The sequence below is a fragment of the Lissotriton helveticus genome, chromosome 7 (assembly GCF_964261635.1).
Source record: "Lissotriton helveticus chromosome 7, aLisHel1.1, whole genome shotgun sequence".
Lineage (NCBI taxonomy): Eukaryota > Metazoa > Chordata > Amphibia > Caudata > Salamandridae > Lissotriton > Lissotriton helveticus.
Window position 1 is genome coordinate 841,971,081 of NC_136068.1, and position 25,098 is coordinate 841,996,178.

The 25,098-nt window shown below is 51.0% G+C and overlaps 1 protein-coding gene across 1 annotated transcript in view; it reads left to right on the forward strand.

Moving 5' to 3' along the window:
• Window positions 1–25,098, forward strand: part of CTNNA1 (catenin alpha 1) — a 420,641-nt gene that overhangs the window by 135,844 nt on the left and 259,699 nt on the right. Inside the window, exon 6 of the mRNA XM_078653347.1 lies at window positions 13,042–13,308. Within this exon, the coding sequence (XP_078509473.1) occupies window positions 13,042–13,308 (267 nt within the window). The remainder of the gene's footprint in view (window positions 1–13,041; window positions 13,309–25,098) is intronic.

The following is a 25,098-nucleotide window of genomic DNA, read 5'->3' on the forward strand; positions in this document are numbered from 1 at the left end:
CAATTGTCGACTTTCTCCGCGAACTATATACTGGCGCCACCGGCAAGGTCAGATTTGGGACAGGAGGACAACTGACAGATAGTTTTCCTATACAGAAGGGGGGTCAGACAAGGGTGCGTACTGGCCCCCTTCTTATTCACGCTTTATACCAATGGCCTCGAGAATGCAATGCTGAAGGAAGTAAAAGATCTCCCTGAAGTAGGTCGTCGGCAGATTCCTGCATTATATGCCGACGACGCGGTAATTCTCGCTCAAACCCCTGTTCAACTTCAACGGGCTCTAAACAATTATAGCTCTCTTATGTCCAGTTTAAATCTGAAAATTAACATCAAAAAAACGTACGTGATGCACGCAGGTACCAAAGGGAAAAAAATAAAGACTATACACGTGGACAACATACCCCTTGCAAGAACTAAAACGTACCCTTACCTAGGCATCATCATGGACGAGGCCTTTAACTGGAAAGATGCAGTAAATTCTCGAACCTTGTCCCTCATAAGAACTACAGGGGCATTTAAAGCTTTCTCCCTCCGTCTCGGAAAAAGGCCCCCGACTGAAATGATCAAGATCTATAATGCCAAATGTATAAGCACTGCCACCTTTGGAGCAGGGGTTTGGGGAACAACAAACGTCGAGCAACTGCAAAAAATCAAATTCCTTTTTCAGATTTTTACTGGCTGTCCCAAGAAGTACAACAACGTATGGATGTCATCTCGAACTTGGGGTGGAATTTATCAGTGACATCATTAAAATTCAACCAATTATGCTATGGCGCAGAATATGGGTTACGGAGGAGTGTCACCTCACAAGGTCAATAATCCAGGACTGTCTGAAATTAGACAATAGGAGAGAGATAAAATGGCTGGCCTACGTGGAATCCTTTTTTGCAGACATTGGTTTCCGGAGGTTTTTTGACGATCCATCCTCAGTTGCAGACATATCAAAAAAAGAACTGAAAACAATCTATGTCGCATTTATCCCAACTTCGGCTAATGACAGAAATAGGGAAGCCATCAGTCCAGCACTGTCTAATGATTAAGCTGACCCCTACCATCCAACCCTACCTACAGTTTGACTTTACTCAATATGAAAAGTTTCTTCTTACCCGTTTTAGGTTTAATCTGTATCACTATTTGGTCTTGTTTCTCAAACAAAACGACTGGACACATAACATTTCAGTATGCCCTTGTGACTCTATGGCACTACAGTCCACTATTCATGTCTTATTCTTTTGCAAATTCTACATACCATTACGTAACCGATGGATTATACCAGTACTTAAAGCTTTAAAAATTTGTAGATGCCGCCCCGCCTATATGGCACTACAATTCCTGGAGAACCATCTAATGTCCAAATCGGTTGTACATTATCTTAAACTCTGTATCAGACACAGACTGAATCTATTTTTTTTTTGTTTGAATGTTTTTATTGTTATTTCAACATATAGTAACAATGCAGAGCTGTAGACGGTACAGGGCGAGTGTGAGAAGTTGGCCTGATGTGCAGTGCTCACTATTCTAGTGATCACTATATATCAGTCCAAACAACCCTTATTGATGATTGGTTGTAAGTCAACCTTATAGACCAGCTATCCTAGTAGCATGGATACGAGCAGTCTAAGGCTAAGACTCTAGAGGGCGTGTTAAGCCAGCTGTTTTACCATCACATTACCCCTTGAACACCCAGTGAAAGGACACCACACAAGTGTTATGAAAATAAACAATGTATTTATTAGGATCACAACAACCCTGTACTCTTTGAGGACAGGGTGCTAAGCACACAACAAAACTCTTACGAAAATACTCAAGTTAGCACGTTACACACAAATGCCCGAGGGGCACGAAAAACCATATACTCTAAAAGGGGAATGCGAATTACTAGCAGGTAAGTAACGATTCGCAGAGGCTTTGGGATCGCTAGGACTGGACTACTGAACCTTTAGATTACTAGCAGGAGGCCTAGGGAACTCGGGTGCAGAGTGTGCACTCTCACGCGGGATGCGGGACAAAGTCTATGGAAGCTAGAATTCACAAAGTTAGTGTTCACGGGCGAACCCGACCTGGTAGGGAGAAAACGACAGTGGATCCTGACCCTTGAATAGTGAGGCTATGCTGGGACACCGAAGTGCCGAAGTTACCTAGCCCAGGGGCTGCAGCTGCATAGGTCTGAAAAGACGTCGGGAATCCTCGTGCCGGACCAGGAGCCTGGAAGAAGGAAGTTGCTGGCAGGTGACCAGTGAAGGAAAGTTCGATGGATCCAAGCCTGGATCAAGGAAGAAGGAAACCTGAAAGCAGAGGGGACCAAGTTCTTGAATCACTAGCCAGTGATTAAGTGGGCACCAGGATGGCACCGGGCGAAGTCACCGCAGTCGGGTGAGTGGGCGCTGCTGGGCTCTGCAGTCTCTCGGACTAGGAGGCGTTGTCGGCGACCAGGATGGAGGTGCGAGCTGTCCCACGAAGGTTCTTGCTGTCGACGTCGCTGGACCCAGGATTGGGCAACAAGTCTTGGCAAAGGCAAGGCCCACGCGGTGGACCTAAAATGGCGTCTTAGCCGGACCAGGAGGGTCCAGGGTACTTCTCCGATGGAGGGAAGCAAGGGCCAGTCTGGAGCAACCAGACTAGCAGCAGTGTTGTCGTTGGGCGTCGTTCGGAAGGCCACAAGCCAGCGGGCTAGTAGCCAAACAACGCGGTGAGCAGCAAAAAGCAGAAGGGCCCCACGCCGATCGTGGAGATGCTGGGGGGCTGCTCTTCGGTGCTGGAGCTGCTCAGGGTGGGGGCTTCTCGGACCCCAAAGCACTCACCAGGAAATTACTCGGTGGGCTTGCTGTGCAGAAGTCGTGCAGTCTTGGCGATGGCCGGTCCCTCGAGGTCTCGTCGCACCCACGGTTCTCAGCTGTGCTGCAGAGGTGGGTAGAGGTCAGAGGTGCCAGGGAAGCCGGGTCTCGTCGAGCTGGGCAGTCGGATTCCGGAGGAAGGACGTGCAGCAGACCGCAGTGTTCTTAGATGGTGCCTGCGGATGCAGGGTGACTACTCCTTAGCCACAAGGGAGAATCTTGAAGAAGAAATCGTGAAGTCCTTTCGTGGAAAGTGGTATCTTGATTCCAAAGATGATCTAATTTGGAAGGGGGCCTGCTCCTACCTTTATCTGGGAAAAGGGGGCTGGCACGCGACTAAGTCCTGCCCTATGGGTGGGACCAGGAGGGGGGTGGTTACACCCATCTCCTTTGGCGGGCTTTCCCCAGGCCAGGGGCTGGAGTGCCCCTGGAACTGGTTTCAGCCGGCCTATGCACAGTGAGCACCGGGGTGCCACTTGCAGTCACCTTCCTCTGTAGCCCTGCCTACCTGGAATACACAAAACCCTGTCTGGGACGGTGCTGGCACCGCCCCTGGCAGGAAACCCTTTGTCCTTGCCTCCTGCTCTGGGAGGACTCCCAGCAGCAGGAGGGCAGACTTGTGTCTCGGTGGCAGCATCCATTTTGTGGATGCTAAGGCTCTGTCTGACTTTAACCGGGGTTACAGGTTACATACATGTCGTGTCCCTCTAGAAGGGTGGAATGCTAACCCCGTCGCCAGAATTGGCGAGGGGTTAGTATTCCAATTCGTATGACACCTTACTCTACATGTTTTGATAAAGCGATACTAGAGTTGGCATATAACCGCGAGGATTATAATGCACTTAAGAGTATATGGTATGCGATATCATGGAAACGGCTAAGGGATGGATCCCGAAAGCCGCAGACAGGCTCAGCTCATGCCAGAGCACCCTCTCACACGATTCCAAGCACTCTGCCTTCAGGATTGTTAAGGCCTGCCATAGGAGTGACTGATAGGAGATCTGTGTGTCCATTTTAGGGTTAGATATAGGTATACTATATCTAAAGCAAAGGGTGATTACACCACCTTGCCCCATCTGTCGTGCAGCCAGTTGTGTCAGATTTGGATGGCCAGCCAGGGGTGGCATAATACATGCTGCAGCCCCTGGTAGGCCCTGGGTACACCTATGCCCTGGGTACCTAAGGTACACTGTACAGGGACTGATAAGGTGACTCAGTATCCAATTGGATATGTACCTAGGGTACATGGAATCCATTTTACAGAGAGAGCAGTAGGCCTGGGGTCCTGAATAGCAGGGCCCCAGGTCAACTAAGTCAGAAAACCAGCAAAACACCAGGCAAAAAGTTGGGGGCAACCATAGTCAGGGATCTACCTTCCTACAGCGAGACAACAACGATTAATAGGGATCACATCTAGGAGCAAATACAGTAAGAAAATTGTGTGGCGCCACCAGCACGAGGTTCATCCAGTGTCTCTGTGGAGAAAGAAATTGGAGGGTATAGGGGAGGAAAACAGTGGTGGTGACACAGAACAGCCTTACTCTGCATTTCCCACCAGTACGTGCCAGTCTCTTCCATGGCCACCCCCGTCTACCCACCAGGGCAATGGAAGCCTCTGAAGGCCGAGGCAGCACCACCTGTGCATGTTAATGTGAGTGTGTATCTGCACTAGCTACAGGTCCGCGGCCAGTGGGGTGTCATAGGGGAAGGGCGTCACCGATGGCCATGTAGTGTGCAGGTCGGGCCAGTCCCGGGCTGGTCAACAAGTACCAGTGGCGTGTGGTGAGGAGTGCAGAGGCATGTCCCACATGTTTCCAGTGTATAAGGATGTAGGCGAAGTCTCGGTGCGCTGCGTTCCGTGTCCCTTTATGCCACTCGACAAATCGCGGTGTGGTCACAGCAATGTCATTGCTGTCTCACGTGCTCCAGTACATGAACTGACGAACAGGGGAGAGAGAGAGGGGGGGAGGGAGGGCTGGGTGTGGTCAGCAAGGTCAGCTATGTGTCTCGCGTGGTGCCGTGGGGATGGCGCAGCAAGAGCGGGTGGTAGGGGGGGCAACTATCGGCCGGCGGATGTCTGTAGTGTGTAGGGGTGGGGGGGCGCGGGGGGTTCCGCAGGAGGCGCAAGGCGGTGGAATGACATGCAGGTCATCTCCCCGTCAGCCAGAGTGCAACCTGACTGATAGCGGGGCGAACGTCAGTTCAGGGGGGTGCATGAGGGGCTGGGCAAGGGATGTCAGGGCTGCCATGTGCGTCGGCCTGATCCGCTATCATGTCCCCATCCCTCTCAGGGGAGTTGGCGGGTGTGTGGTCTCCCAGTGGGTGTCTGTCGCTGTGAAAGGCGCTGAGTATGTCGTCCCATAGTGTTGCTATTGGGAACTGTCGCAATCTCGCCGTTTCTTCGTTGTGTAGGACTGTGCTTTCCGCCCTTGCCCAGGTGTCCAGAGAGGTGCGCCAATGCTGGATCAGGGGTGGGGTCGCGCGCTTCCAATGTTTAGTTAGTAGCCTCTTGGCCGTAATAAGGCCCAGATCCCAGAAACGGGAGGGGACTTTGTTGAGGGCTGTCCTCTTATAGAGGCCCAGCAGGCAAGTCTCCCATGTGTGCGGTAATGGCATAGCCGTGCAGCGGTCAAGAACTAATAGCACCGAGTGCCAGTATGGTCGTATCCGTGGGCAGAGCCATAACATATGTAGTAGATCCGCTCCAGTCAGCGCGCACCTCGGGCAGCCAGCCGAGGTACTCGGGAAATATTGGTTGAGTCTGTCTGGCGAGAGGTATGCCCTGTGCAACACATAAAATTGTATCACTTTGAAGCGTGCGTTACGAGGGATGTTTTTGGGGCTGGCGAGTACCATCATCCACTCTTTATCCGTCCAGTCTCTCCCTCTGTCGACTGCCCATTTAGCACGCAGGGGTTGTAGGGTATGTTGCGTATGGGTCAATAAGGCCTGAGTCAACCAATGTACCACATGCGTACCGTCCCCCATGACATGGAGGTGTTGTATCAGTTGATGCGTGGGGGGTTCAACTGTGATGTTACCCCATCTTCGGGTGTATGCCGCTACTATGGATGCATGTTGTAAGAATTGACCCGCGGGAATGCCCGTGTCGTCAGCCAGTGTCTCAAAGGGAATCAGGGCGCCATCGGCATATAGGTCCGCCATGGTTTCAATCCCTGAGCTCGTCCAATGCTCCAGTGCAGCTTCCGTGACTATGGAAGTCGCTTTAGGCGTGCCCAGGAGTGGGAGTGCTGGGGCGTAAGGTGTGACATGTTTAGTGAGTCGTATGCTTCTGTTAAAGCATTTCACCGCCACGTCCATATGTAGTTGCGGTCGGTGTTTCGCACTTGCTAATGGGTGGAAAAACGAGTGAATCTGTAGGAGGGTGAGTGAGTCCCCGTGCGAGGCCGTGTCCGCCAGGTTCCTGCCCGAGAGCCAGGCGGTCACCCACTGGAGCTGCGCCGCGAGGTAGTAGAGCTCCAGGTTTGGCACCGCAAGGCCGCCTGCCTCAATCGGTGCGTAGAGCTTAGTCAGCGCCACCCTGGGTCGTCCAGTATTCCAGACCAATTCCCGGAGTATAGACTCCAGGTCCTTAAATGTACGGGCTGGGACATACTCCGGTATGTTGGCAAAGTAATAGAGAAGCCTGGGCAACACTATCATCTTCGTCAATGTGATCCTGGCCGGGACAGTGAGTGGGAGAGTCTTCCAAAAGGATATCTGCGACCTGATGGATGTGATGGCGCGTGTCAAGTTGCCATCTAGGATTTCAGGGTGTGTTCTGTATACATGGATTCCCAGGTATTTAAACACGGTGTCATGCCATGGCAGTGGGACCCCACCGATGCTAATTCCTGGATTCGGGACGTCGGGCGCGAAGGAGTATGCTCCCGACTTCGCCCAGTTCACTCTGAGGCTGGACATGGTTTCAAAGGTCTGGAATATGTCCGAAAGTTCCTGTGGCAAATCCGTGAGGTCTCGGAAGTACAGTAATAGATCAGCGTACAGCGAGACCACATGTGTGCCGTCTGCTAACGGTATACCCCAGTTCGCCCCGCTTCCGCGCAGGATCTCAGCGAGAGGTTCGATTGCCAGCGCAAAAAGTAGTGGGGACAGCGGGCACCCCTGTCTGGTGCCTCGTCTGACTCTTATAGTGTCCGAAAGTAGCTTGCCCGTGCGGACGCGCACTTCCGGACTCCTGTACATCAGGCCGACCATTTCCATGTAGTTATCGCCCAGGTCAAACTTGCCCAGTACCTCCCGCAGATACGGCCATTCGACCGAGTCGAATGCCTTTTCGAGATCGAGAATTAGGCACCCCGATCTCGGCCAGTCCCGTACTGCATATTCCTGCACCCGAAATAGTCTCCTGATGTTATGGGATGTGCACCTAGTGGGCACAAAGCCGTTCTGGTCGCTGTGTACCAGGGATGGTACCAGTGGCGCCAGCCGCCTTGCCAGGGAGGATGCTAGGATCTTGTAATCCGTATTCAGGAGTGCTAGAGGCCTGTACGAGCCGAGGAGCACGGCGTCTCGGCCTGGTTTGAGAAGCGACACCAGCGTTGCTTCATTCATGGATGTGGGCAGGGCAGAGTCATCCAACGCCGCCGAATACATTCTAAGGAGCTCCGGGATCAAGATGTCGGAGCAAGCCTTATAGTACTCAGCCGGGAGGCCGTCTGGTCCGGGTGCTTTACCGTTCGAGAGGGCAGAGATGGTGTCGCGTAGCTCATCCGCCTCCAGTGGCGACCCAAGGTCGCCCTGCTGGTCCGCCGTGAGGGCGGGAAGCATGAGTCCTTCGAGGTAACCGGCAATGTCCGGGTGCGGGTTCGAGAGACGTGACTCATATAGCGCTCGGTAGTGCGCTATAAAGGCGTCATGGATCCTCGCTTGGGTGTACACCGCGGTGCCAGCGGGCGGGTGTATCGCAGTGATAGGGGACGTTCGCTCCTCGCGTTGAATTAGCCAAGCCAGTAATTTGCCAGGCTTATCACCGGTGTGATGTGTGCTGGCCGAGTGTGCTGCGTAGTTAACATGTTTCAGGCTGTCCATGAGTTTGTCATGTTCCACGCGTGCCCCTGATAGTTTGGTGTCATCACCGTCAGCCGCTTCTTGTTCAGCCTGCAACAGGTCAGTTTCCAGGCGCTTGAGGTCAGCTTCTATGTGGCGGCGTGAGAGGGCTTGTGTGCCGAGACAGTGCCCCCTGAGGACCACTTTAAATGCGTCCCACTCGATCTGCGGGGACGACGCTGTGCCAGTGTTCTCAAAATACTGCGCTGTCTGTGCACTAATGGAGCTTCGGAAATGGCCGTCTAGGAGCAGGTCAGGTTGTAGCCGCCAAGTGGGCACTGGGGGTCGGGGGCAGTCCCATACTATACTCGGAGTGTGGGGATTGTGGTCTGACTGCGTGCGGCCCATGTAGCAGGTGTCTATGACGTGTGGCAAAATGTCTTCAGTGACCATGTATCTGTCTAACCTCACATGAAGAGCGTGCGCCCCAGAGTAGTACGAGTAGGCCCTGGTGTGTGGGTTGTGGCTGCGCCAAGCGTCTCGCAAGCCCCATTGTGTGGACCACGCCTGGAGGGTGTCTGCAGTAGTCTGCGCATGCGAGTTGGGCGGTGGGGGGTGCGAACGGTCTAGGGTCACGTCCAGTGTGCCATTATAATCCCCACCCAACACCCACGGGACACCATGCCAGGGAGCTAAAGTGGTGGACAATTGTGTCAGGAAAGCAGTCAAGCCCGTGTTGGGTGCATATATCGAGGCCAGCACCAGTGGGTTCCCGTCTAACCTGCCATGGACCACTACAAATCTTCCTCCGGGGTCAATGTGTGTGTCCGACATCGCCCAAGGTGTACCTGGTCTGACCCATACTAGCGATCCCTTGGCATATGACGAATGGCGTGTGGCGTATAGTTGCCCCCGCCATCTGTGGCGCAGGGTGCAGACTTCCGAGTCACTGAGGTGCGTCTCCTGTAGGAGAGCTATCTGTATGTGGTGGCGCTTGAGGTAGGAGTATATTTGGTAGCGCCGGGATGGCGTGTGCATGCCCCTGACATTCCATGTGCATATCTTAATGGCAGACATTAGTTTCCCCATAGCAATTCCCACCCCGCCTCCCCATCGCCACCCCTAGAGTCCCACAACATCGTCAAACAACTCTCCCCAGCACCATATCACAGCAGCCTCCCCGTGGTCACAAGTCCCAGCAATGGAAGGGGGGGGGGGTAAGGGCACAAAAAAGGGGGGGGGGAACAGTGAACCTTCGAACTTGGTGAACATATAGAATACCAAAAGGTCGGGTGCGGAACGTGCACCCGTCCATGCTCTCAAGGAGAGTAACCATGTCTAAGACTGAAGGGGGTAGGTGTGCAGAGCGCACCCTGTTCGTGGCAGCAAACCAACAATGTCTGTCCATGGAGATCCTCCACCCACCCGGCGAATGTTCGGCAGCACAATAAGAAAAAAAAGGAAAAAATAGAAAGGGGAAAGAAAAAGATCTATGCAAATGCGGGCCCTCATGCACACATGCACCAATGCACTATACGTTACGTGTCCCAGGGTAACAGTGTTCAGGAGCCGCTTCTCCGGGCGCGTGTGCCAGCCGGGAATGGGCGCCGGCGACAAGTCTGGGGTTCAGCATCGCCGCAGGGGTCTCCGGGTGTGCAGTCGCCCCTCAAGCAAAATGCAGGGCCAACAGACTCACTCGGCATGGGGTGAGTGCGTGTCTATCCATTCCTCCACTGGTTCCGTGGAGGCGTTGTCGGAGCTGTGTCTCTTTGCCCTGTGGCGCATTCAGCTGATATAGTCCGCCGTTTGGGGTGTGACGTCCGGTCGTTCCTCCGAGCCCTGTGAATTCGGTATGCCATAGATGGCCTCGTCGTCACTGGGAGGGTCTTGCTGGCTGCCTCCCGCTGTCGCACTCTGCGTTGGGGAATAGCTTAATTCCATGACCAGGCGAAGGGCATCTTGCTTCTCCTGCTGTCGAGCGTCTTCCGGGGGGGATGTCCTCGCCGTTCCTCGCGTAGCAGATCGTGATCTCCGGCGCGGCCTGCTTCTCCTCCGGGCGTTTCCGTTCTGCCTCCTGGGCGCAGGACCAGCCATGGCCCCAGGGTCCGTGTCCACGCCGCTCTCCAGCCATGCCTCCACTTCTGCCGGGTCAGTGAAGAAGTGGGTGCGTTCTCCAGCCACCACCCTTAGTTTCGCAGGAAACAACAAAGAGTATTGCAGGCCCTGCTGCCTCAAACGTCTTTTCACCTCTAGGAAGTCGTGCCTCCGCCTCTGCACTTGAATAGTGTAGTCCGGGAAGAACATTACTGACGCGTTCTCAACTCTGATCTCTTGGAGCTTGCGCGTTTCTCTCAGGATGGAGTCTCTGTCCCTATAATTCAAGATACGGAGTAGCATGGGCCTCGGATTAGAGCCTGTTGCTAGTGGTTTGGTGGGGACGCGGTGTGCACGTTCGATCACAAAGTGTGGGGACAGCGAACCCTCTGGTAGTAGGCCCCGCAGCCATTGTTCCATGTGCTCCTCCGGATGCCTCCCTTCCCATCTTTCCGGAACGCCCACGAGGCGCACGTTGTTTCTTCGCGCCCTGCCTTCCGCGTCCTCCGCTCTATCCTCCAAGAAGTCCACTCTGTTCAGTAGGTCCTGGATGTGTTTAGTCGATTGGCTGACCTGGGGTCGGACTTCCTGCACATCAGTTTCCAGGGATACAGTGCGGTCCGCCAACTTCTTATGATCTGCTTTCAGGTGCGTCAGATCAATGACCACTCCATCAATTTTTGTGGCTAATGAGGTGCGCGTCAGGTGGATGGATTCCTCCAGACGTTCCATCGCTGCCAACATGGTGTCCAGCTTGGCGGCCGTTTGATCGGGGTCAGAGCTCTTCCCGGATTTGTCCATCTTGCCCTTGGGGATGGTGCCACTGTTCCCGGTTCGGGTCCTGGTCCAAGCAGACATCTGTGCCAGGACGCGAGTATTACCTCAGCAGGGAGGGCTGTGCTAGTGGGGCGTGATAAAGTTCGGGTCCGTGGACGCTCTGGCAGGTCACAGTGCGGTGGCGGTCTCCCGACTCCGGGCCTCAGGTCGTGAGCAGCACAGAGTCTCGTTTCAGGTGGGTCATCAGTGCTACGCGGGAGTGGGGCGTAGGCGTTGCGTCGGCACAGGCAGTCTCTCGGGACCCGGCACACATCGTGTGGAGTCGTCGGTAAAGGGGGTGTCGTGGGTGCCTTGCTCGCACGCCCGTCTCGTTAGGACTACTCCCAGTCCCCGGCGGTCGGCCCCTTCTTCGCGGTCCGTCAGACGGTCAACAAGGTCTCGCTAAGGGCAGTCTCCAGTGTTTTCGACCTCAGCCGCCTGCAATGCACGGGTCCCCGGTGCTCTCCCCGTCCGCCAGGCCCGTCCGCTCTGGCCACGGGTCAGTGGCCGCTCCTGGGCAGCGCGTGTGCCAGGCGTCCAGTGCCAGTCTCAGTGGGGGATCGTCCTCTCTCCTCTCGGGCTTCAGCCCCTCCACCAGTGTCTTGCAGCAGAGGGCAAGGGTCTAGCGTCCATAGCAGCCGGCGAAGAGTTGTATGGGACAAGGCCGATGCACGTGTCCAGTGCCACAATACTGTCGTGTAGGCCTCTCCCTCGGGCCTACTAGTGCGTGTGGAGCTCTGGGTAGGTCAGAGCACTGTTTGGGTGCCAATGCGGTAGGCGCGGCCCAAAGGGAGCAGGTCCGGAGCGTCTGTCCCGGTCAGGCACAGTGGGGCACCTCAGGCGCAATCCGGCCCCGTCAGGGCGTCACTCCGTGTCTGGCAGCCGGGCCTCTCCGTCGCAGTAGCCACCAGTGGCGGCTGGCGAGTGCCCCCGGTTCCCGTCCTCACCTCTGCTCAGGTTCGCGGTGCTCACCCCCGCCGGCCGGCTGCACAGCGGTCACTCCGCCGAGGAGGTCGACTCTGCCGGCCCCGGCCCCACGTGGTGGTTCAGCGTCGGCCAGTTGCGCGGGCGGCCGCAGGGCCGATCGACCCAGCCCAGGCCCCGCGTCCGCAGCAGCCGGCGGGGGGTGCAATTCGTGGTGCCCCGTGTCTCCGGCGCCTCATGCAGGACTCCCTCCTGCGTGCGATGCTCTTCCGCGAGCTGCGCTGCTTGTGTGTTCCGCCTCGGCCCTCCGGGCCTAACAGCAGTCCTGGAGCCCCGGGCTGTCCTGGGCGCACGCCGGGCGTGGAGGCAGCTTGCTCGGCTGCTTCCCAGCGCTGTCCTCGGTGCAGGACAGGTGTACCGATCGTCCCCAAAGTTGGCAGGGTGGCGGATGACCACTCCCCACGTCGGCGCCGGCAGTTTCCGCCGGTCGTGGCTCACGCTGGACAGGATAAAAGCACCGGGTGGGGAAGCTCAGCGCGGAGCTCTACCTGGAGGCGTCCATGTTGTTCGCGTGCGTAGCCACGCCCCGACACAGACTGAATCTATGATCAAAGATGAAATACTTGATTTCTTTTTACATGTATCGTTTGGTTCAAAATGAATGCATTTTAAAATTATGTACTGTGTTTTTTATACACTTTTATGGTTTTCAAAGAAAAAGGAAACCGAATAAAGATGATTTGATTTTGATTTTTGAATTGTACAGACCTTGCCTACAACCCCCCCAAAATCTTTCTTTGCTTTTCATCATGTTTTTGTAGAACCAACCACTAGATGGCAGGACAATGCCAAGGATGTGAACCTAGAAGTTTTGAAATATTACCTGTAGGGAACTTCTTTCCTCCCCACATCGGGAATACAGTGGAACCAGATGGGGGAGTGAGGAATGGCCCTCTAACGTTTTAGTTCCGTAGACTTTATGCAATTAACAACCCGTGTGTCCCTGGTTGACTTTGGATTAAGGTTTTCTAGTTATCTAGCTACGACAAATACGGGCCGGGAGTAAAGATAAATAAGTAATTGTGGTTCAGACCTGCGGAAGGAGGTCCGCCAGGAATCGCAAGCAGTATTTTCTTTTTTTTTTTAATTCATCCCTTTAATCCTGGGCATCTAGGTGGTACTGTTAAAAACTGGTCTATAAAACTTGAGTTTTGTACTTGCAGGTAAGCTGTGCGATCTTATTTTTACTACAAGGCAAAAATAATCATTGAACAAACCTAATTGGAGTCACTATTAAAGTTTTTAAAACTATGTAGGCCTATTTTCACCCATTAGTTTAATTGGTTTTGCTTTTTATTTGGAAGGAACTTAAAGATATTGGTCACCGTGATCAGATGGCTGCTGCACGTGGAATCCTGCAGAAGAACATTCCTATACTGTATACTGCTTCTCAGGCATGTTTGCAGCACCCAGATGTGGCAGCTTACAAGGCCAATCGGGACTTAATCTACAAACAACTTCAGCAGGCTGTCACTGGAATTTCAAACTCTGCTCAGGCTACAGTGTCTGATGAGGCTACTCAGCAGCAGGTTGGGGGAGGAGAGCTTGCTCTTGCACTTAATAACTTTGATGTGAGTATAACTCGCTTTTGTTCTTTAATTTTAGGACATTTGTGAATCTAAATTGTTTTTACAACATCTTTAAACTCAACCGGCTTTTTCTGTTCCCTTTTGTTTTCTGTTCACCAAATGCTGATGTTTGTAATAATGTTTGAAGTTAACTTGTAGCTCCCAAATCCCATGCCATACACTGTTCTTCATGCAGAAAGTGTGCATGCTGTAATTTTCATAATTGCAAATTCCATATGTTCACGCGTCTAAAAACGCTTCTTTATCAATGCACAATAGAGTTTGACTTTATTTGATAGCACTATTGTACAGTTTCTGTTAAATCAAGTGTGTGTGTGTGTGTGTGTGTGTGTGCACTAAAACAGTACAAAGTTCCTATGTATGCCCCCTCCAAAAACGAAGGTGGGATGCACTTACAGGTAGGGATTAATGCCATCGCAAGGGCGCGAGCCACGAACAGAGTCCCTTTCCTGCCAGACGCGTTTCGGGCCAACGCCCTCTTCAGTGGCAGCACATGTGACATGACGGCAAGCTGCAGGCACCAGTAAATACCCTCAGTAATTGTGTATATATATGTGTGTATATATATATATATATATATATATATATATATATATATATATATATATATATATATATATATATATATAAAATCCTCTCTCACAGACAGGTACACAGGACCAACTCGGTTTTATTCAGCTTTCAGGGCATGACTCGTTTCGTCGGAAGAATTTTTCAAATGCCTAAAATTACGAATGCTGACCAATGTCCACTTAAAACCAGCTTGGCTTACTGCGATTGGTTGTAGTCATCTGGTAGGCACAAGGGAGCATCTCTGAACTCGGTACTCCGAGTTTCGCGTAGGCAGTCACTCAGCGTCTGTACTCTCCCAAGTGGGCGGTGTCTGCCTCCTGTTCCCTTCGCACCTGGATGTTATTTGTGGCAAAACCTGCTGGCCTGACCTTACAACCCCTCCGCCCACTGCAGCTTGGTCGTTGGAGCATCACATCAGTGCATGGTGTCCCCTCGTGAAGTCACGGACCAGCTTGTCGGTAAGTACCGGTTGCAGCGAGCGGTGGTTCAGCGGTTCCCCAGTTCATGAGAAAAATCCAAAACGAGCACTTGCCACTGTTTTACCGCTATATATATCTCCACACGAGCAAGTAAGGCAGTAAACTGCATAGGGTGTACTGCATGTGATTAATTTCTAGATTTTTCTGATTGTCTGTCTGAAATTGTGTACGATAGGACCCTCCTGCTATTGGCACATGCCTTGCATTTACTGCAGGGATAAAAGCCCATCATTTGTTTCAGTGTGCTCACTTTTGGCGGTACTCTCTAAGTGACTCCTCACTGGCATGTCCTGAAGAGACCTAGCTTTCTTAAGTCACCAATGGTAGTGGAGGGATATCATCACTAATGATGGTGTCTGTGTTAAGAATATGCCGGTTCTTCTTTAGCATTTAATTTAAATGGTTAGCTGCTGCAGAATAGGGAGTTACCATCTGGAACTTACTCTTATCTGCAAGAACAAACCCCCGGAAGGAGACGCAGAAAAACCCGCGGGGGCGGCAGGAAGAGGAAGGAGCAAGGCACCCGGCTGGGTGAGTCGCAAGAAGAACACGAAAAGGCAGTAGAGGCGTCGAACCTCACAGTGGTCAACCTAACGTATAGATCTCTCACGGACCTTAAATTAAAAGTACTCACTTTAGGACTAACATTTTGTCCCAGTAATCATTAAGAGTACACGTAATCTCGAATAGAACTGTTCAGCTTCGTGCGAAAATTAAAACTTCATAAATACTTCAAAATCAGATCAAATATGAGGGAACATAAGGGTACAACATCTAGGTTGACTGCAACAGATGCACTAACTGGAAAAGACCGTGGCACTTGGTGAGTGTGGAGGGCTGTGCGTCTGTGCAAAAGGTGCTCGGGCTGGGCTTCTCAATCCCCAATGTACAACTTCGAGGGTACCTCAGAAGCTGCGCAATTAGCAATAAGCAGGTTTTCCAAGATGTCCAGTCCCATGTCTCTCGTCGCCTCCACGGGTCTCAGCTTTGCTGTGGCTGAGGATCGGGGTCAGAGAAGTCTGGAAGTCCAGTTCCTGTCTGGCTCTGTGCTCGGGCTCCGGCGGGAGCGTCGACAAAGCAAACCGACAAGTCGCTATTGGTGCCGGTTTGCACAGGGTGGTCACTCCTTGGCCACAAGGGAGATTCTTCAGTCTTCTAGTTTCAGTAGAATGTCGAAGGTTCTGAGTTTCGTTTCAGTTCAGGATAAATCTAAAGTCTCTAGACTCCGCTCCTACCTTTATACTAATCAAAGTGGCTGGATTACCTGCTAGGTCCCTCCTATGGGTGGGACCAGGGAAGAGGGTGGTTACACCCCTTTCCCTTTGTCCAAGTTCGAGCTGGGGCTGGAGTGCCCCAGCAACTGGTTTGAACCGGGCTATGCATGGAGCACCTTGTGTGCCCCAGGCAGTGTCTCATTTCATTCAGCCCTCCCTGCCCCAATACACTAAGGCCTGTCTGGGGTGGTGCTAGCACCTCCCAAAGCAGGAAATCTATTGTCCAAGCCTCCCTCGCTGGAAGGTCTCCCAGCAGCAGGTGGTCAGACTTGTGTCTGTGGCAGCAGCATCCATTTTGTGATGCTGAGGCTCTGGTTAACTTTAACCGGGATAGTCAGCAACAACATGTCTTCTCCCTCTAGAAGGGTGGAATGCTACCCCCATCGCCAGAACTGGCGAGGGGGTAGTATTCCAAAGCGTATGACACCTTACACGACATGTTTTGATAAAGCCAAACCAAAGTTCGCATTAACCGCGAGGATTATAATGCACGTAAGAGTATATTTTATGGCTATATCCTAGAACAGCTATAAGGACATGGTTCCGAAAGCTGCAGACAGGCTCAGCTCATGCTAGAGCACCATCTCACATAAAACCAAGCACTCTGCCTTCAGGATTGTTAAGGCCTGCCATAGGAGTGACTTATAGGTGCATATGTGTCTATATATAAGGTTAGATATAGGAATACTCTATCTAAGCAAGGGGTGATTACACGACCATGCCCCAGCTGAGTGATCAGCCAGTTGTGTCAATTTGGATGGCCAGCCAGGGTGGCATAATTCATGCTGCACCCCTGGTAGGCCTTGGATGCACCTATGCCCTGGGTACCTATGGTACACTATACAGGGGCTCACAAAGGTGACCCAATTCCCAGTTGGTTGTGTACCTAAAGTACATGGTATGAATATAGAGAGAGACCAGCTGGGCAGTGGGTCTGAATAGCAGGTCCACAGTCACACTGAAGTCGAAAACCAGTAAAGCAAAAAGTGGGGTGACCATAGGAAAGCAGACCATACTCTCCTACACAATCTCCCCCCCCCCCCTCCAAACGCAGGGACATTAAACTAACCTTGACCAGGTGAGTCTTCCTGTTCTAAGTGGAAATACCTGGAGAGACCATCTGCATTGCCATTTTCACCCTTCATCTGATTTAGCCACAAGAGGGGCTTATGGTCTGTCTGAATCTTGAAGTGAGTGCCAAATAAGTATGGTCAGCTTCTTCAGGGCCCAAACCACAGCAAAGGCCTCCCTCTCAATAGCTGACCAACGTTTCTCTCTAGGGGTCAGCCTTCTGCTAATAAAAGCAATAGGCTGGTCTTGACCATCTATATTCAGTTGTGAAAGTACAGCTACCACACCCAACTCAGTAGCATCTGTTTGGACAATGAACTATTTGGAGTAGTCTGGACTTTTCAGAATACATGGCCTGCTTCAGGTCATCAAATGCCTTCTGACCGCTTACTGTCCACTGAACATTCTTTGGCATTTTCTTTGAGGTCAAGTCATTAAGTGGTGTCACAATGGACCCATAATTCTTAACAAATTTTCTGTAATAACCAGACAGGCCCAAGAAAGCTCTGACTTGTCTGGGTGGTTGGAGGAGCCCAGTCCTTTATGGTCTGGATCTTGCTCTCCAGTGGTTAAACTTGAACCTGACCCCCACCTACAAGGTGGCCCAGGTACACAACCTTACTCTGCCCTATCTGGCACTTAGTAGCCTAGATAGTTGGGCCTGCCTACGGCAGGGCCTCAAACTTTCTTCAGGTGGATCAGGTGATCCTTCCAGGTGGAGCTGAAGACAGCAATATCATCTAGATAAGCTGCACAAAAGTCATCCAACCCAGTGAGAACTTGGTTCCCCAACCTTTGGAAAGTGGCAGGTGCATTCTTCAAGCCAATGGGCATCACCACAAATTGGTAATGACCTCCTGGGGTTGAGAAAGCAGTTTTGGCTTTTGCATCATCAGCTACTCTGATCTGTCAGTAGCCTGCTGTCAGGTCAAATGTGCTCAAAAACTTGGCAGAAGCCAATCTGTCTGAGCTCATCTGCCCTGGGAATTGGGTGGGCATCTGTCCTAGTGACCGCATTGAGACCTCTGTAGGCCACACAAAACCTCATTTCTCTTACCATCTTTTGTGTGAGGTTTTGGCACAAGGACTACAAGGTAAGTAACTTGTTCTTTACTGGCGTGGCTTATTGCGCCTTTATCTTTTAGAAGGGGGTGTTTTCGCAACGGGGCTTTAAGCTGTGTATTGTCTTCGCGTTGCGCCGGCCCTGCGCATGCACTGCGGTGTGTTTCTCTCAGAAGCAGGCGGTTTGTATGGAAGGAATAGTGCTGTGGATAGTGGCCATGGGGAGGTCCGGTCTCTCTCAACAGCTATGTGCGGTTGAAAGGGTGTGGGGGGGTGGGTCCAATAGTGCAAAAAGTGAGCCTGGGCACACAGCACATATAGCTGCAGGTCCGGTGCACCTATCCCACCCTGTGATTGTGGCAGTGCTAATAGCTCATATTTCACAAGGGGTTATTGGCTAGCCTAGACTAGCGTGATTAGGTTGAAGCGGAGACGTTTAAATAAGGCCTTGGTGATCGGGATAGGGATATTCACGAATCAGTAAAGGAATTTGTGTAATACAACCATCTTCGCAATGGCTGTGCGTCCCGCCACACTGGGACACTGTTGTCCAGCCAGTCCATATCCTTGCCAAAATTGGCTTGCCACAGCTCTTCAACATTTCTTTTAACCAGGCTACCTCGAAATTTAACAGGGCCCGTGGCCCATTGGAGTGGATATTCCTCTGTTAAAGGGAAAAGTGTGACTTGGCCTAATATATATGTACACCAGAGAGGCCTCCAAATCATATATATGATTTTGCAAAACAGTGGGCCAAGGTTCTTCTTGAGGTCTATGACATAAAGGGTGATATCATCAGCTTATAAAGATATGAGGCTGCGGGTTGTGAAGCCCAGCCCTTGATTGGCGTGGTGTTGGCAGATTTGTGCCGCTAGGGGCTCCATCGCAAGGGCGAAGAGTAAAGGAGAGGGCGGGCATCCCTGCCTCGTGACACTAGTGATCGGTAAAGGGTCTAATATTTTTCCATTGTGGTTCACTCGTTCTGAGGGCAGGGTATAGAGAAGACTAATTTGCACTATGACATTGAACCAAGAACTTTTCTTCGCAGCAGTGGGAACAGATACTCCACTCCAGAGAGTCAAAGGCTTGTGTGGGGTTAAGCAAGGCAGCCACTGCTGGGGTTTGTGTATGCAAATAGTGCATTGCTGCAAATATGGTTCTGAGGTTGTGGGCTGTGGAGCGACCGGGAATAAAGCCAGGTTGGTCAGGTCTGATCATCACTGGAAGCAGCAGTTCAAGCCTGCTCGCAAGTACCTTAGCAAATATTTTATTGTATATGTTGATAAGAGATGGAGGGCGATCTGAGTCTCATTGATTAGCCAATTTGCTTGGTTTAAGGAGTGTGAATATTATGGCTCCCACATCTGTTAGCCCACCTCCAGGGCGTCTTGATAAAGGTCTAGGAGTTTGGCGGCTAAAATTTTGAAATATTCCTCATAGAAGGCGGCAGTTAATCCATCCAGTCCGAGACCCTGTCTGGAGGAAGACTAGCGATTGGTGTATTTGTTGTACAGTGATGGGAGGGTTTAGGAATTCCCAATGGGCATCTGATAACCAGACCAATGATATGGCGTCTAAATAGGCCTGTAGAACTGCGGGTCCTGCTATCTGAGTGTCGGAGTAAAGATGGGCAAAAAAGTTGGCCATAATCTGTAGAAGATTTGGGGTGGAAGACCGATTCCGGCCTTCTGCATCTAAGAGGTCCAAGATGTAGGCTGAGGCATGAGGCCTCTGGAGCAGCCTGGTCAGAGTTTGGCCAGGTCAGTCACTCTCGCCATATCTGCGATCATGAGATTCTTTACCTAGGAAGAGGGTTTCCCTCAGTACCTCTTCCTGATATGCAGACATCTTGTTGCATGTACTGGCCAAAGCGTCTGGGTCGTTTGTGATAAAAGTGGGCTTCCAGTGTAGAAATTACTGATTTGAGTTTCGAGATCGAATGGATTTAAGAATGCCGTGTTTAGCTATGCATGTACCGCGCATAGCTGCTTTGAACGCATCCCAAAGCATGTCTGGTGAGTTCACTGAGCCATTGCTCTGTTTAAAGTATTCTTGGATAGCTGCACGTATATCTCCTCTTTAAAGACCATATCCCCAAGGGCTCGCCTTGGCAATCTCCACAAGAATGCCCCCGGGAGAGCATGGGGGGGCTGGAGAATTCATTTCACCGATGCTTGGTCAGAAAGGGTGTGCAGCAGGTGGGTGACCATCGACAGCCATTGCAGCTAACCAATAGTCCATTCTGGACCATTCTTTGTGTTGCAGTGAGAAGCATGTGCCATCGTACATTTCCTGGTGCGGGTCTCTCCAAATATCAGTGAGGCGGTTATCAGTGATTATCGTTTATAGTGCTGTTGCTGTGGCTCGGTGAGGGTGGGGGCGCCTGGAAATGCCAGCTCTATTTAGCATGTCTCCAGCGTGATGTTGAAGTCTCCGCACCAGAGTACTGTCCGTGGGCCGACGCCGGATATTGGGTGCCAAACCTTAGTGAAGATATCGGGGACATCCACATTGGGCCCGTACACAGCAGCGAGGGTTATAGGATTATTGGAAAGTGTACCTTCCAGTATGACATAACAGCCCTCTTTGTCGCTAACACAGTGGGTGGTTTTCCAAGCCAGGCCCCTTTGTATAAGGACACAAATCCCTCTTGCGTAGTTGGAATAAGTCGGCGAGTAGGACCGCCCCCAGTCCCTGATGAGTGATGCAGGGAGAGAATTACTGATTACGTGCGTTTACTGGAGGAGGCAGATATCAACTTTGTCTCTAATCAGGTATGCGTGTTCTAGATGGATCTTTCTACCGTCATTTAAACCCCGTACATTCCATGTGATGAGATTAATCGTGGCCGCCCTATTCATCGTTTTAATGGGGAGAAGTGGCTGCGTCCTGAGGAGGTTGCCATGTGTTGTGTATAGGGATGAGAGCTGTGTCCCAAACGTGTGGGCAACAAATGATGTAGAATGTTTGCATGCTGCTTAGCCATTGACTTTGAAAATGCATTAAACAGTCCCATTGACATCACCATCGCCCCAATCCACCCCCCCCCCCACAGTTAGGTTGTGTTACCCTTACTCACAACACTTATTGCTGGGAGTTATCCCTTGGGGCAGTGGAGCCTCCAAGTAGTCTACCCACCATAGAGTCTGGGAGGCTGAGTAACAGCCATAGGAAGGGACCCTCGGCTACTGGGCACACCTCAAACCAACCTGTGACTACAATCAAACATTTCTGTTGGTGAAGCCGTAGCATAATTATCCGGCATCATCACATGACAACAGAACAAACAGCATGTTAAAAGAAACAAGGCGCTTGTCATCCCAAGCAATACTGAAACTCATAAGCTACAATGCATCTTTAGGAATGGCCCATTGCTAGTCTTTGTCGCTCAGTTGTGCATCTGTTGGAGAGCGTGGCGAGCCAGCCTGGGATCAGTTTGGTTTGGCCTTTTGTTTGGCAAACTTGAGTGCTTGCTTCGCGTCAGTGAAATTAAGTGTTTTACCTTCGTACAGAATTTTGAGCTTCGCTGGATACAGCATGGCAATCTTTATATCCGCCTGCTGCAGCAGCCATTTGACTGGTAGAAAGTCCTGCCCTGCACTGCATGGTGAAATCTGGGTAGAACAATACATTATTTCTTTTATATTGGAATTGTCCCCATTCTCTGGCCAGTCTAAGGACCATGTTGCGGTCCTTATAGTTCAACAGATGGGCCACAATAGACAGGGGGGAGCTCCTGATGGCGGTCTGGGGCCCAGCGACCTGTGGGCCCTTTGGACGATGAAAACTGGGGACAGTTCTGTGCCAAAGAGATCTCTTAGCAAGGTGTCCACAAAATCCTCCATTTTAGAGATCGCAGTGGATTCTGGATCTCCCACGATGCAGAGATTATTGCGCCCGAACGGTCTTTGAGGTCTTCATTCTTGAGTTTTAGGAGTTCCAGTACCTTGTCCTTGCGAAGAAGTTCCTGTGTGGTGCCGGATTGTAGTCTAATTTCGATATTTGGAGTTCCAGGTGATCGAGCCTAGTATCATGGGCATCTACTCTGCTCTTCACCTTATCTAGACGTGAGGTTAGCTGATTTACTTTAGAATCTATTTGTTCGAGGCATATGAGCTGTAGATCATATGCTTTAGCATAGATTGCCATCTGGTGTTGGATCCTGATGTTTGCACTTTGTTTTTGTTCACAGAAGTCTTGTAGTCACGAGGTAGATGACTCCTCCTTTCTGTGATATTATGCATGGGGATCAACTCCATCCTTAGATTTGTTTTTTCCACTATCTGGTTCGGATGTGTATTACTGCGCTCCGGTACCGTTTACGGCCCCCTTTGACGCGCAGTCCATTTCCCTCGACAGTATTGTTATCGATCGCGGTTCCTCATTCAACGTGCATCGTCTCACTTCGAAAAACTTTCCATCGGAAAACTCTAGGCCGGCTGTCTGACCTACTTGTGCAGACAGAGCTAGCAGTCGATGGAACGGACTCCATTCAAGCTATGTCCCGGTTGTCGTGCTAAATTTCCACTCACCGACTTGCAGGAAGTTTGCAACCTCTGCTTGTCCCCGTAACATAATGGGAATGCCTGCACCCAACACCCAGCTCAAGAGCCAGAGGAAGAAGAGCAGATCTTTGTGTCAGAGGCTGACTCCGACATGGAAGAAGAGGAAGACAGCACTGCGGGTCAGCGTACCTAGAGTACAGATCCCCCTGACCCATTCCACATAAGAAAAAGGCTCCGGACACTCCTTCGCCCTCAGGTTCAAGTCTGCACTGACAAAACGTTTCCGATAACCCTCCCTTCAGCCTGGCTCCGAAACAAAAAGAGAAGCCTTCTGTCTCGAGCTCGAGCCAGCCCCGCTCTGATGCCGAACCGGCACCTTTGGCAACAAAACATAAGACCAAGCATCTATTGGTCAACATACCTTCGAGACCGAAGATTCCATCTTCGACGCCGGCAAAAAACTCTGAGCCGAAGCCTTCCAAGGCCAAAGGCTCGGAGCCAATAAACTCCAAGGACAAAGGCTCTGAGCCAAAATTGCCAAAGGCCAAAGACTCGGAGCCGAAATCTTTGGTGCCAAAATGTCCGTGGAAAGAGACACTCTCTCCAAAGAGCCTCCATCTAATGAGCTGACTTTTGACCCGAAACAGAAAAAGCTGGTTATAAACCCTAAAACAGGACATATTCACACAACCGTTCCAAAGAAACAGAAAATTGACTTATCAGAGGACTATCCTATCCCTCTTGAGAAGAAGAATGTGGGCACTAACTCTTCTCCTCCCTTATATTCCACCTCCTTCTCCTCCTTATCTTAACTTGATTATTACACCATTAAATTCACCACAAAGGCCAATTACACCTGACCCACAGGATAGAGGATGGGGATTAGGATCAGGACACTGATGCTTGGGAAGATTACCACACAGATCCAAATACTGATAATGATCCTGATTTGTATCCCTCAAGACCTTTCCCACCCGATGACATTGGCTATCTCGAGCTCCTTAACAGGGCTGCTCATTATCATGGGTTAGAACTTCATAAAGAGCCTTTAGAAGAGAATTTCCTCTTTGAGACACTTTCTTCCTCACAAAGAACTGCGCATACCTTGCCAATGCAAAAAGGCATGTTAAAACACACAGACTAGGTCTTTAAGGATCCTGTAAGGGAAAGAATAATCCCACCTAGAGTGGATAAAAATACAAATCTGCTCCTACCGATCCTATTTATATTAAAGGTCTGCTGCCCTTAGACTCTCTTGTAATCTTAAACGCATGCAAGAGGGCTAACTCACAAGCCAAAAGAGAGACCCCCTCCATCTGACAAGGAGTCCAAGCTTATTGATGCCTCTGGCAAAAGAGTAGCTTCACAGGCAGCAAACAACTGGCGTGTTGCCAACGCCCAGGCGCTGATAACTCTTCGACAGGGCTCATTATGATGAGCTAGAAAAACTCATCCAACACATGCCTGACAAATATAAATCAAAGGCTAATGACCTTATTCAGGAAGGTAAACTCATTACCAACACCTCCATTAAATGTGCACTAGACGCAGCAGACAGCGTGTAGTGCAATTAACACCAGTATACTATTACGCAGACACACTTGGATCAGAATTTCTGCATTTAAGCAGACTCTGGCTGCGGTCAAATCCGCAAGTCTGCAGCACTCTACACCCATCGCCCACAGCCCGAGTTTGAGTCGCCCAACACCAAGAGGAGGTCTCCCCGGCGATCATGACCGGAGATCTTGTGATCTCTGACCTGCCTCGAATCTCCCAGCGAAGTCTGCTCCTACAAAACCAGGACACACTGAAACTTGAAAAGTATTATTGTATTAAAAGTATTACCTGCTACGAAGTAAATCTTGGCTCTAGAAATAAAAATTACAAAGTAACAACTAGTTATACAAACAATTGGTATGGATTCAGTCTTTAAGTGAGTGATGGCTTTTCTTGCCTGAGTGTGTACAACAAATGCTTAATACCACCTCAGAGGTGCCCCTTGAAAGCCTTCCAACCTCTGGTCTGCTTGCTGACTGGATTCTGCTACCCAAAAGAGGGTTCTGACCTTCTAGGGTCAGAGCCTTTTGCTTTCTGGTCAGGAACAAAAGCCTGTCTGGGAAGAGGGTGTAATGCCCCCTCCCACTGAAGGACCTGCTGATTTAACCTTCTTGGGATGGCGAGCTTCAAAGGAGCCGTCGCCTTTGGAATGCCTATCTGGCTGCCCTCACAGGAGAGGAAGCCACCCCCCTGTCCCGAGCCCACTTGGCACCTGGACAGGCAGGAAAATTACTCAGGTAGGCGTGCCACCCCTAGACTACCACCCTTAAGGTGGGCTAAGTGCGAGGTGCACACAATTTTTCAGAAGTAGTTATCTTTGTTATGGCATACCTAGGAATTCTGAACACTATTATGTCCACTTTCCACTAGAAGTGGTCATATACGGGGCGTATTAGCCCCAAAGGTAAACCGCCCTTTGTATACAATCCTACAGTCCACTAACGCCCCTAAATTCAGTATTTAGGGAAGTCCCTGGCACCACATTCTGATGACCTAAGAGGACACTGAAAAGCCCTAAAAGCAGAGTAGACAGAAGAGAGCACCCGACTTGGCCCCATTCAGCCTGTCTGCAGCCCTCATCGAAAACTGCACCAAAGTAGACTCGTTCTTCAGCTGTGACTCCAGAAACTTGGGAGGACTGCCTGCCTTCGAAAGACTCGAGAAATCCTGTGAATAGCATACCTGTTCAGCAGAAACTCCAAAAAGAAGACGCTGAGGCCTCGGGAACCGCCAAACCCAACACATGAAGCA